This window comes from Chrysochloris asiatica, unplaced genomic scaffold (genome assembly GCF_000296735.1).
Source record: "Chrysochloris asiatica unplaced genomic scaffold, ChrAsi1.0 scaffold00033, whole genome shotgun sequence".
Classification (NCBI taxonomy): domain Eukaryota; kingdom Metazoa; phylum Chordata; class Mammalia; order Afrosoricida; family Chrysochloridae; genus Chrysochloris; species Chrysochloris asiatica.
The window spans coordinates 13,334,476-13,347,284 of record NW_006408551.1 but is presented as its reverse complement, the minus strand read 5'-3'; the positions used below and the strand labels follow the sequence as shown (position 1 = coordinate 13,347,284).

General features: G+C 42.9%; 1 protein-coding gene across 2 annotated transcripts in view; it reads right to left on the bottom strand.

The window, feature by feature from the left end:
* The window catches only part of SRGAP1 (SLIT-ROBO Rho GTPase activating protein 1), a 404,265-nt gene extending 392,825 nt beyond the window's left edge, over nucleotides 1–11,440 (bottom strand). Inside the window, exon 1 of one of the 2 annotated variants that reach the window (XM_006859514.1) lies at nucleotides 11,319–11,440. In XM_006859514.1, coding sequence (XP_006859576.1) covers nucleotides 11,319–11,385 — 67 coding nt within the window. In that variant the 5' untranslated portion in view covers nucleotides 11,386–11,440. The remainder of the gene's footprint in view (nucleotides 1–11,318) is intronic. The other variant, XM_006859515.1, reaches the window with a different exon arrangement.
* Between the last annotated feature and the right edge of the window lie 1,369 nt (nucleotides 11,441–12,809).

Sequence of the window (12,809 nt, the reverse complement as noted above, 5' to 3'; positions counted from 1 at the left end):
TTTGAGAACTAAGGTACGCCTGATCCAAGTCATGATATTTTCAATAGCCTCATATGTATGTGAAAGCTGGACAATGAATAATGAAGACCATAGCAGAATTGAGGCATTTGAGCTATGGTGTTGGAGAAGACTATTAAAAGCACCATAGACTGCCAGAAGAACAAGCAAATCTGTCTTGGAAAAAAGCACAGCCAGAGTTTTCCTTAGACGCTAGACTTGTCTCTCATACTTCAAACATATTATTAGGAGGGACCAGTCCCTGGAGAAGGACATCATGCTTGGTAAAATGGAGGGTCAGCAAAAAAGAGGAAGACCTCTCCCTCCCGCTTCAATGAGATGGAATGACAGACACAGTGACAGCAGCAATGGACTCAAGCTTAACAACAATTAAGGACGTGCAGGACTGGGCAGTGTTTTGTTCTGTTGTGTATAAGGTCACGATAAGTTGGAGCTCATTTGATGGCACCAAATAACAACATTTTTCAAATGGTAAATAATAATTTCCTGTATGCAGCTGCATGCATATTTCAAACAAAAAAAGAGAGGTTGATCTCCAAAATTCTCCCCAACACACACACACACATATACCAACCCCAACCTTGCTGGCTGTGTACAAACCTGATTATCAGAGGGCAAAGCTTTGCTTGAATTTACCTCACCCCACTCCTCTCCTGACCCAAGCCATGGCATTTTCAATAACCTCATATGCATGCGAGAGCTGGACAGTGAATAAGGAAGACCGTAGAAGAATTGATGTCTTTGAGTTATGGTGTTGGAGGAGAATATTGAAAGTGCCATGGGCTGCCAAAATAACCAATAGATTTGTTTTGGAAGACGTGCAGCCAGAGTGCTCCTTACAGGCCAGAATAGCCAAACTTTGTCTCTGATACTTCGGACATATTGTCAGGAGGGAGCAGTCACCAGAGAAGGATATCATGTTTGGTAAGGTGGAGGGTCAGAGAAAAGGAGGAAGACCCCCAGCGAGATGAATTGGCCAAGGGGCAGCATCGATAGACTCAAGTGTGGCAACAATAGTGAGGTTTGCCCAGGATCGGGCAGTGTTTAGTTCTGCTGTGCATAAGGTCGCTATGGGTCAGTACCAACTTGATGGCACCTAACAACAACAACTCCTCTCCTTAAAGAGGGTGGAAATGAAAGTGAAATTCACATACTAAATCAGAAAACCTACCAAGAGCTAGGCATGTTGTTGGACTTCTAACTACAGGGTTGGCAATTAAAACCCACCAGCTGCTCCTCAGAAACCCTACACAGGGTCGCTATGAGTTGGAATCAACTCAACGACACTTAAAAACAATAATCTACTAACCAGAATAAATAAATGGAAACTCAAGAGATCTATGCAGTGCAGCTACATACAACAGTAATTGGCACCCAGTGAAGGGAATAGCTGTTAGTCACAGTTATGATTATTTTAAATTATTATATAAAATATTTCTCCATAAATATTCTTTGAAAACCACTGTTTTCAAATGTATACATAATCATTGTTTTCAAATGTATACATAACATCTACTAATTAAACATTCGCCAGTGGAATTTAGTTAACTTGTTCACATTCTAAAGAAGTTAAATACTATTTAAATTCAACTAACTTTTACTTAATTAGACACCTTGGACATTTAAAAATCATGACAATAATTCATACTATTGATGAATAATAATCCAAGCTATTACTCTATTTATTTAATAAACATTTAATGAAACCCTGTGCTAGGAGGGTATGTGAGAAATGATAAATAGACTATTTCTAATTATTTGCATATCAAATATTTCTTACTAAAGCATAAACCAATGAGCAGTTATACATGGTTTCTTCATTTCCACTAATGATTTGACAAGAAAATATTTTTCTTAAGACTCAGAAATGAAATCAGCAACTTTACATAATGTCCTAGAAGAATGCTTTTCATACAGAAGTAAATGAAATCCACTGATTGGGCTGTTAAGTGCTGTCAGTTCCAATTCATAGCGGCCCTGTATCAGGTTTCCAAGGAGCAGCTGGGGGTTTGAACCACCGACCGGTCAACACTCGGGTGTTTATCTAGAGATTGGTTTGTTTTTTTTTTAAGTTTTTATTGTGAATTGAGTGATCGTTTACATGCGAGAAGATGGGTTTTACACTCATCATTTCATTGCAATGATTGCAATCTCCTCCATGCATCATCATTCAACAGTATTTGCTTCTACTCCCTGTTTTGTTTTGTGGGGGAAAACTGTACACAGAAACACTCAGGAATACATAATCATTTAAACCTCAAAGAGCACATTCTGCAAACCAGCCTCCTGGCCAATAGCACACAGCCTTTCTTTCCATGAGTCTAGGCTTCGGCTGGCTCCATCTCTCCGTGTCCTCATCTCTGCCTCCATCTCTGGTGTAATAGACTATGTTTTAGAACAGTTTTAGGTTTACTGAAAAACTGTGCAGACAATGCAGAGAGATTCCTTCTTCTCCCTCTAAACACAATTTCTTCCATTATTAACATCTTGCACTTCTGTGGTACATTTGCTACAACTTATGAACCAATACGGTAACAGTTTTAGCTAAGGTCTGCAGATAAAGTAACTCTGGTGGTACCATGGCCTACATATGGGACTGTTAACCACAAGGCCGGCAGTTTAAAACTCACCAGTTGCTCCAAGGGAAAAAGATGAAGATCTATCTGCATTTCTGTCAAGATTTAGTCTTGGAAATCCCAAGAAGTCTTCTATGATGGGTCAATATGAGTCAGAATTGACTCAGTGGCAGTGAATGAATTCCATAGATACATTATGTGCTGGGGAGTCGGTTCTGACTCATAGCAATCCTGTACAGGGTTTCTGAGGCTGTAAATCTTTACGGGAGCAGAAAGCCTCATCTTTCTCCTAGAGAACAGCTGGTAGTTTTAAACTGCTGACCTTGCTGTTTGCAGCCTGATTTGTAACCACTACGCTACCAGAGCTCACTATAGATAGATACATTAGGGTTCACTTTTGTGTTGTACATTCTATGGGCTTTGACAAACAAAAACGCCATGTTTCCACCATTACAGTTGTATAATAATATAATAGTTTTACTGCCCTAAAAATGTCCTGTACTCTGTGCTCTACCTATTTATCCTTCCTCCCCTTTTCCAGGGGCCCATGACAACCAGTCTCTATAGTTTTGCCTTTCCCAGATTGTCACAGAGTTGGAATTATAAACCATATAGCTTTTTATTAGATTTTTTTTTTTTTTTCAGTTAGCAATATCTTATTTAAGGTCCTTCCATATATTTTCATAGTTTGATTGTTCTTTTCTGTTTGGACTACAGCATTCAGTTCACTTTTCACTTTTCATCATACCATTAATGGAACAAAGGCAGAGAAAAAATATAACCAAGAGCTGTAACCAAACCCATAGCAGTCCAGGAAATGTGCTTTTAGGCTTGGTTACATGAAATTGGATAAAAAAATAATAATAATAATGTCACAATGTAAAATTCACCTTATATGGAGCTGGGAAATTGCCTGGTTTGCCTATTATATTCCCTACTTTTTAATTCCAGCATGAAACTCATTCCATTCTAAAAATACATGGTATTTTCTCAGGCTGATTCAACATTCGCCCACTTTGGAATCCACTCAGGTAGCAAAATTGGTGATTATGTATATTTCAAAAAACTTACCTAAGTTAGAAGGTAACAAAAAGTAGTTGAGATGCAAAGGAAACCAAAATTAACAGATAACATCAATAACCAACAATTATTGACCATTTCCTATATGCCAAACCTGTGGCAGGAGTCCTGCGTGTGGTGTGGCTGTCCAGGGTAAGCACTGGACTGCTAACCAAAAAGACAGTGGTTCAAACCCACCAGCCACCCGTGGGAAACCCTATAGAGGGTCATTATGAGTTGGAACAGACTTGAGGGCACTGAACAACACAACAAGCCTGTGATAAATGCTTTCAATTAATCCCCTCTCTTAACTGTCACAGTAAACACTGAGGTCAATTGTATCATTATCTCCATTTTCCTGGTAAAGAAACTGACTATGAGAGAGGTCACATATCTAATGAGTATCAAGACCGGATGGCTAACACCAAAGTTCTTGCTCTTAAATACTGCAAGGAGGTATCCAAAAGGTCATGGAAAAATTCCATTATCTTTCTATTCCATTTTTCCACAAACACCTGTTCTTGGCTGATGTTTCTTGAAATGATCTTGATGGGAGATTGATCCATTTACTTCTCTTCCTGTTAGCAGATCAGAGATGCTATTTTCTCTTAGGTCCAATTATGATTCCTTCAATGAATATAAAGTCTAAGTCAGGAATTCAAACTGGTTCAAAATAGTTCTGTAATTGCCATTCTAAACAAGGGTAGGCAACAAAATCTATTGTCTAGAATATTGTGACCCAAGTAGGAAACAGAGCTGCAACTCACTCAAAGTCAGGGATTGACCACACCACTTTTAATGTATTGAGCTCTTCAGAGTCCTACCAATAGTCCAATCTCCTGCATCAAGTTCCTGAAAGTTTCAGAAAGAATGACTATGGCAAGACTTCTGGAAAGCATCATTATTTATTGTCAGGACACCAGAGAGCTAGATATTCAAAGAGGCTCAGTTGGCCGCCATCTTTGAGTGGGACACAGTTGTTCATTTCCTTGGGTCAAAATATCAAGGACAACAGATTTGGTTGCTATACATGTACATAGCCGTTGTTTTGTTGTTGTTAAGTACTGTGGAGTCAGTTTCGACTAATAGTGACCCTGCACAGGGTTTCCGAGGCTGTAAATCTTTACAGGAGCAGAAAGTCTTATCTTTCTCCCATGGAACGCCTGGTAATTTCGAACTGCCAACCTTGAGGTTAGCAGCCCGATTCGTAACCACTACACTACCAGAGCTCCTTTAAGAGGGCAATAAAAGGTCAGTGTAAAGATCTAAAAGGAAATCACTAGACTAGGGAAAAGCAGATGTAGTAAGTGGATGGGTTGGATAGGAAATGTTTAAAGTCTCTCTCTCCCAGCTATAAAATTTCAATTTTAAATTAAAATGAGTTGTTTTCTATCCAGGTTGGATGAATATCAACACAGGTTCCCTATTAGTGGCATTAACACTTTTACTTTTCCCTATGGCAATGATTTGGGTTATTTCAAATTGAACTGGCATTTCCTCATGGTCCATATCCCAATAAAAAGTATTATTTACATTTGAAGCAGCAGAGTAGACACAACACAACAGATTTTCTTGGCACTTCCTGTATATATTGCATGTATTAATGAGCGTAAAGCTATCCCTAGGAAAATACTGTCAAATCTTAACAACCACAAACTACACCGAATACACTCAAAACAAAAACTGCTTCTTATTCATAAATTCCATCTCACAAAATGTCTTTTCAATGTTTTTGGATTCCCATATATATAGTTCCACAATATTTTTGCTACAGAATACAAAAATTACATGGATCACTAAAATCCACGTTAATCCTAGAACCTTCCGTTAGCCATTTATTTCAATCTCTTCCACTGTTAAACTTTTTGACAGAGATACTAATGAGGAGCAAAGTCAACTGGTTTGAGTTTTGTACCAGTTCCAGACTACTTTTGAGGGATCCACACAAATAGCTTTATTTTTATTTTAAGCCTTGGGAAAGTTGACCAATAAGCATGAAAAAATCAGTCTCTACTCTCCTAGTTAATATGCTCCTTTCAACTTGTTGCTTGAAGTCATTTGGGAGTCTTGGTGTAGCACTGTGGGATAAAGTACTGCACCACAAAGTCAGTTTGAATGACAAGGGCAGTAGCTCAAACTCACCAGCCACTCCTTGGAAACCCCATACAGGGTCGCTATGAGTCGGAACCGACTCCACAGCACAACAACAACAAAATTTCCATGTCTCCCCCCCACCATTTTACAATTCTGGTTTTGATTATTTTTCTGTATTCTCTATTGCTGCTGCTGTGTGTCATCACGTGAGTTCTGACTCAGACTCATAGTGACCCTGTATAGGGTTTCCAAGGCTGTAAATCTTCACAGGAGCAGAAAGCCTCATCTTTATTCGGCAGAGCAGCTGGTAGATTCGAACTACTGACCTTGTGGGTAACAGTCCAATGTATAGCCCAATATAATACCAGGGGTCCTTATTCTCTACTGCAGTATAAGGTTCATTTTCTGAGAATTCAATGGATATATATCCACTGCCATCAAGTCAATTTTGACTAATAATGATCCTGTATATGGTTTCCAAGGCTGTAAATTTTTACAGAGCAGAAAGTCTCATCTTTTTCCTGATGTGCAATCATTCATGATTTTGTAATGACTGGATTGTTGTTCTTGTTAATTGCCGTCGAGTCGTTTCCAACCTATAGCAACCCTGTGTAGGGTTTCCAAAGAGCAGCTGGTGAGCTTGAACCGCCGACCTTACAGTTCAAACTGACTGTGCAGTCTGGCACATTAACCCATCGCGCCACACCAGGACTCCAATGATTGGATGTTGTTGTTGTTAAGTGCCGTCGAGTCGGTTCCGACCCATAGTGACCCTGTACAGGGTTTCTGAGGCTGTAAATCTTTACGGAAGCAGATAGCCTCATCTTTCTCCGGCGGAACCGCTGGTAGTTTCAAACTGCGGACTTTGTGGTTCGCAGCCCCATTCGTAACCACTACGCTACCAGAGCTCCTTATGCAAATAAGGTGCCTATGTAGCACCAATGGAATTAGACAGCCTGCTAATAATGCAAGTAAGATAAATAGGATCCTAACAAGGGGGACTGAGCTGTTTTGCCATCCCACGTGGCTTAAAGAGAGTACTAATCCCAGAGCAGAATCAGAACTTCACTATCACCAAGAAAGAAAAACCAGGTGATCAGTGTGTCTTTTGGACCCAGGGTATCTGTGCTGAGAACCTACTCAACCTAGTAGACAGAAAGGTGTAACTCCAGAGACAGCATGAGATATTAAGAGGCAGTGGCAGAGAAATTGCAGCGGCAGAACTAAGAGACCAGCACAATGCAGCATGGTGGGCTTCCTGGTTACAATGGGTATGGTGACTCACAACTCACAAAGTATGAGAGAGCAGAGAGCCTGCAGGTAGGAAGCTTGCTGGAGGAGCAGGGTGCCTGTGGGCCCTTGTTCCTCAGAGCTAAAGAGCTTTTTAATCCTTGCCTAATCAGGCCTAGCTGGGGGCTGACAAAGGAGGCTTGTCTGATGGGGCCATGAGGAGACAGAGAGAGCTCCTGCAAGGAAGAAGGAAGACTTTGCTTACATGTTTCCTTATCCCAAGTTGTAGCCTTTGATCCTGGTTCTGAGATATACCCTGTTACTTTCTTAATAAATGCCATAAATGTTAGTTCCCTGTATTATCCAACCCAACAGAGAAATAGAGAATGTTGTGGAAGGGATGACTGGTGTAATCATTGGTTAAAAGGTTGCAGTGTGGAGCCATGCCTGACCTCTGCCCCAAAGGAATCAGCCGTAGGCTGTTGTTGTTGATAAAAGATTCCCTTGCCTTGAGAAGCTAGAAGAAGAGGTCAGATACTCCCACACCACTTTTACGAGCACCAAAACAAGGTAGTCAAAAAAAATTAAAATTCAAAAAACATTGAAATATTTAAAAAGAGCTTAACATGACTTGATACAGCATTTAGTTAAATTAAAGATCTTTAAGGTTGACACAACCCACACTCCTTATTTTACAGGTGAAAAAACTAAAACCCAGCAGGAAGTTGAGTGACTTGCCCAACAGGAGACATCTAATTAGATGCATTTATGGTCTTAGAGACATGAAATTATACATTATCACCTGAGATGGTCCTTTTCAGAGTTGAGAATAGCCCCACAAAGCCTTTTCCCAAAGCCTGTCCATCTAGCTACAGTGGCACATCTAGAGTCATTTTTTTAAATCAAAATATTATCTCAGAAATTCTATGTTTAAGTGTGGCCTATAGGATAAGCACTGAACTGCTAACTGCAGGGCCAGCGGTTCAAACCCACCAGCTGCTCCTCAGAAACCCTACACAGGGTAGCTATGATTCAGAATCAACTCAACTATACTTAACATCATCGTTGGGGAAGTGGGTGAAAGAAGGAAAGGGTAACAGTATTGACTATAACTGAATACGAAATCAGAAGATACAAAATGCTATGTGGTCAAAACAACTTTTCAAATCATCCACACAATTAAGTCAGTTATGTTGTTAAGTACCATGTAGTCAGTTCCGACTCACAGTGACCCTGCACAGGGTTTCTGAGGCTGTAAATCTTTACAGGAGCAGAATGCCTCATCAGTCTCCCACGGAACCGCTGGTAGCTTCGAACTGCTGACCTTAAGGTTGGCAGCCCAACTCGTAACCACTATGCTACCAGGGCTCCTTAGTACCTCTACACTGACTCAAGTCTCCAACCTTTAAGTTAGCAGCCAAGAGTATTAACAGTTTGTACTACTCAGGGAGGCCTTGTACTAAGTAAAACCATACTACATTATAAAGACTATAGAGTCCAATATATGTGGTGGTTTTACTTACTACAAGGCCTCCCTGAGTCGTACAAACTGTTAATGCTCTTGGCTGCTAACTTAAAGGTTGGAGATTTGAGTCAGTGCAGAGGTACTCTGGAAGAAATGTCTGATGATCTCCTGAAAATTCAGTCCCCGAAACCCCTGTGGGAGCATAATCCTACTCTATACACATGGGGTTACCAAGAGTTGGAGTTAACGCCACAGCACCTGACGGGGTTATTACTCACTGGGAGCAGACCTGTCTCTTTTAATGAGGTTTTCCTTCAGCAATAAACAGGCCAGTTTCTTTTATCAGACGAAGATGTATGGAATTTAAAGGGTAAATTATTCCCAAAACACATGTCTTCAAACACTGGACTAGACTCTGTAGGAGTATAATGCGGACTCTTAGAAAGGCCCCCAGGAAGTGAAACTGAGTTAGAAAGCCAGAGTCCTGACTATTGTCTGATAAAAGACTTCTCACTCCAAAGGATTTACCTGTTGCTTCTCTCCCACTCTTGACTCCCCCACTCTTGAATTTGTGCCAGAGGATACCCTCCACTGTACTACAAGAGAGTGTCAAAAAGTTCATGGAAATTTCCACTATCTTTTAATTCTATTTTCCCATAAGCTTTTTGAAGCCTGTTCATATTACCCTGGAGTCCTGATGTGGCGCTGTAGGATAAGCACTAGACCATAAGGTCGGTTTGAACTGAATGGTAGGCAGTTCAAACCCACAAGCTGCTCCTTGGAAACCCTCTACATGGTAGATATGAGTTAGAATCTACGGGAAGTACTGAAGAACTCAACAACATAATACCCTATTCCCTTATTTGCTTATGTATATAATTATCTGGGTTAGACACAGGATGGGGAAGTTTTGGTAGGGGATGACAATAAAGTTAGGGCAAAGTACCTGAGGAGAAGGGCAGGTCATGGAGAATAAAGAGTGATAGAGCCGCCTGGAGACTCCTGGGTAAGGGTAAGGGGAGTGAGAGAAAGGGACTAGGGAGAAGACTCCTTTCTGTGAGATAGAATCACCTCATTCCTCACATAAAATGCACATGTGTATATAACATGCATAAGAAACTAACCATGCAACAGCACAGTATGATGCACACCTTATTTGCAAATAGTAGTTCCCAAAATAATTTTCTCCTATTCACAATGTTTCCTTGAATAGGACTTTATAGACACATTTTAACCAATGTGATAACATTCCATTTTATTGATTTTTCTGCAATATACAAAGTGTATATATACTCTCAGCAGACAACTACAGAATTCACACTCTGAATGAAATTAATCAAGAGAATACTTTTCAAATAAGGACAAATGACCTCAGAGCAGAGTTAACTAAACTAGCACTTATGAGTGCATTTTGCCAGTCAAAGCTTCTGGCAACAGGAAAACAGACTATCACCGCTTTAAGAGAAGCCACAAAGAACCATGTGGGAAAACTACACTGGGAAATGGTGACTATGGGCAAGAGACCTATTTTAGGATGAAATTCTAAAAGAAAGGTTACATGTACTCTAAAGCTGTCCTGCCTCTAAAGAAAAACAATGACTTCTCTGCTCACATAAATCCCATCTTACTATAACCACTTCCTCTAAGTATAAATTATCTTAATTCCAAGCAGATACAAGTCTGTTTCCTGAACAATGTTTAGATGAACTCCATTATCAGGATCACCCTAAGCAAAACCTAAGTCCATGAGCTTGCATATTGTCATTGCTTGTGGCCATGCTGAGTGGTCTGTGTTCACACAGGGTTCCCCCACCAAGTCCTTCTGTCAGGAAGCCAGGCATTTTCACAACTTGACCACACAAAAGAACACCCAGGCTGCACCTGCTTTTCCCAAGGCAGTACAGTAATGCCATTATCCCGCACCCTTTCATAAGATTGTATGTATACAAACACAGGTGTCTACATAGCAATCTTTGTGAACTTTGCCTTGAATGCTCCAAAGAACAGCGGCCATCTCCACTCCCCATTCATTGTCTCAATCAGGAAGGGTATCCCTGAGACACCACAAAGGAGGAAAAAGCCAACACACACATATATTACACACTTCAGCAGCATAAACTTGCACTGGTAAGAAAATATATTTTTTTATATCACAAGACACAGGAATTAAATATGCTTAATCAACCTTAATTAGGTTTCCTTCATTAGTTGACAATATAAGATTAAAACTACTAATGAAATACTCAAACCTTCATTTTACATGCAAGCGGTTTCCAGCAAATGATAAAGCAGTATTCCCGTGTATGAAAGATGGCACTGAATTCTGGCTCGATATAAAAGAGTCAGATTCCACGAGTCGCTGCTTGGTGTAATTGCCCGGCTTTCATCAACCTTTTTAATTGGGGGGGAGGGGAACTCACCCCCCCAAAAAAAAAAAAATTAATAGTGAACCGTGTAAACGTTTGAAATAGCACTAAATGAATCTCTAGACCACTTGGGTGTCCAGAGTTTAGAAAAATGACTCCCTTAAAAATATACCCCGGCGGTGGTATCATTTAAAATAATAAGATCATGATCAAACTGGACTGAAACCACCAAGCCTCTGCCTGCCTCCGCATGTAAGTTACCCAGCTGAACATAGTCAAGTTAAAGCCAGTTCTCTCCCCACATTTAGTGCGGGCCGGCAGCCTGAGAAAGCCACCCAGTTAGCAAGCTCCCCGTGGGTTCTAAGGGAGTAAAATTGGACTGGTAGATCAGGAGCTACAGCTGTCCCTCACCACCCTCTTCCAACGGAGGCACCAAGTTAGGAAGGCAACTCCACGAGCACAATGACGTGAAGAAACACAAAAGGTAAAGGCAGCCGCTCCCATCCTTACCTTTGACTTGACTTTCATACTCGGCGATGATCTCTTTGTCCTTTTTGAATCTGCTCGGAGTGGACATTATCCAGCTGTTTCGGGCTTGCTTTCAATGGGCAAGTTCTGTTCAGTGGTCACAAATGAGTCTCCTTACAGAGGGACAAGAGTTGTACTCCCACACGCCCGGAACCCGGCAGCAACAAGGGTAGGAGGTAAAGGACGACGAGGAGAAGAAGAAAAAAAGGAGCGAGCCGAAAACTAGATTAACCCGGGCGCTGGTACCATCTCCTCGGAACTGAGCCTCTGTCCGTGACCCGAGAGGCCGGGCGCGCATGCAAACTCCAGCGAGCGAGTAGCGGGGGGCGTCTCCCGGCCCACCCCACCCGGAGCCCGGCCACTTCCTCTACGACCGCTGGGCGGACGCGGGGCTCGCGCCGGCGCTGGGAACCATTGTTAGAGACCCGCTCCGGGAGCCCCAAGCAGAGCTGGCTGAGGAGGGCAGGCACCAAGGAACGCGTCCACCTCGGGTGTCGAGACCCTCCTTTCTTGCCTCCAGACGCCGGCTCCGGCGTTCACCGGTCCCGCCCGGGCTGGAGATGCTGCTTCCTCGGCCACCGCTCCTCCGTCTGTCAACACTGATGCTAAGAGCAGGAAGAGAAGCCGCAAATTCTAGCGCACGTCCTTGCTGCTGGCCGGGAGGGCTGCTGCAGCTACGTCCGAACGCGTCCTGGGCGCAGCCCCGGCGGAGTTCAGGTCTCCAGAGCCGGCGCCGCGAGGGCTTTCTGCCTCCTTCGCCACGGCGCGCCGAAGCTCCCTCTTTATCCTTGTCTCCTTTTCCGCTGCTGCCCCCAGGAGGCGGCCGGTTACTTGCACACTGGAGCACTCACCAGGGAGAGCCGCGCCCCCGGCGGCGGTAAAGTTGTCCGCGCACACACAACCCGCGACTCGCGGGCGCCCGGCGAGCAATCTGCGGGCAGCGACGGCCTCGGGAGTCGCCTAGGACTCACCAAGGTGGGGCAACGCAAGAAGGAGGAGACGCGCGCGCCGGCTCGTGCCCTTCCCCGCCCTCACCTCCGCCTCTACCTCGGCGAGGAATCGCCAGACTCGTCGGGAAAGATGGATGCCTCTGTGGCCAACCGCAACCAGGCCCCCGCGGCTGGGGTTCCTCTCGGAGCGCCGGCTCTGATATTATCTGGAAAACCCCCTCCTGACCTGAGGGCTGTCTTTGGCCAGAGGGTGGAGACTTTGGGTGGGGCTCTTTCCAGAATCCAGAAGGAAGTCCAGAGTTGGAGGTCTCAGTGACAGATAGCAATGAATGTGAGTCCAATGTGTTGGACGCAGTGGGAAAACCGAGGACAGAATTGTGAACAGCGTGGCTATTAAAAAATCAAAGGAGGGCAAAGTTCTTTAATCGTGGTGGAGAAAAGTGCCCATTCTTGAACGCTGTTTTTCCCCCACCCTAAACTACGGCGCTGTAGGATAAGTACTGAACTGAAAGGTCGGTTTGAA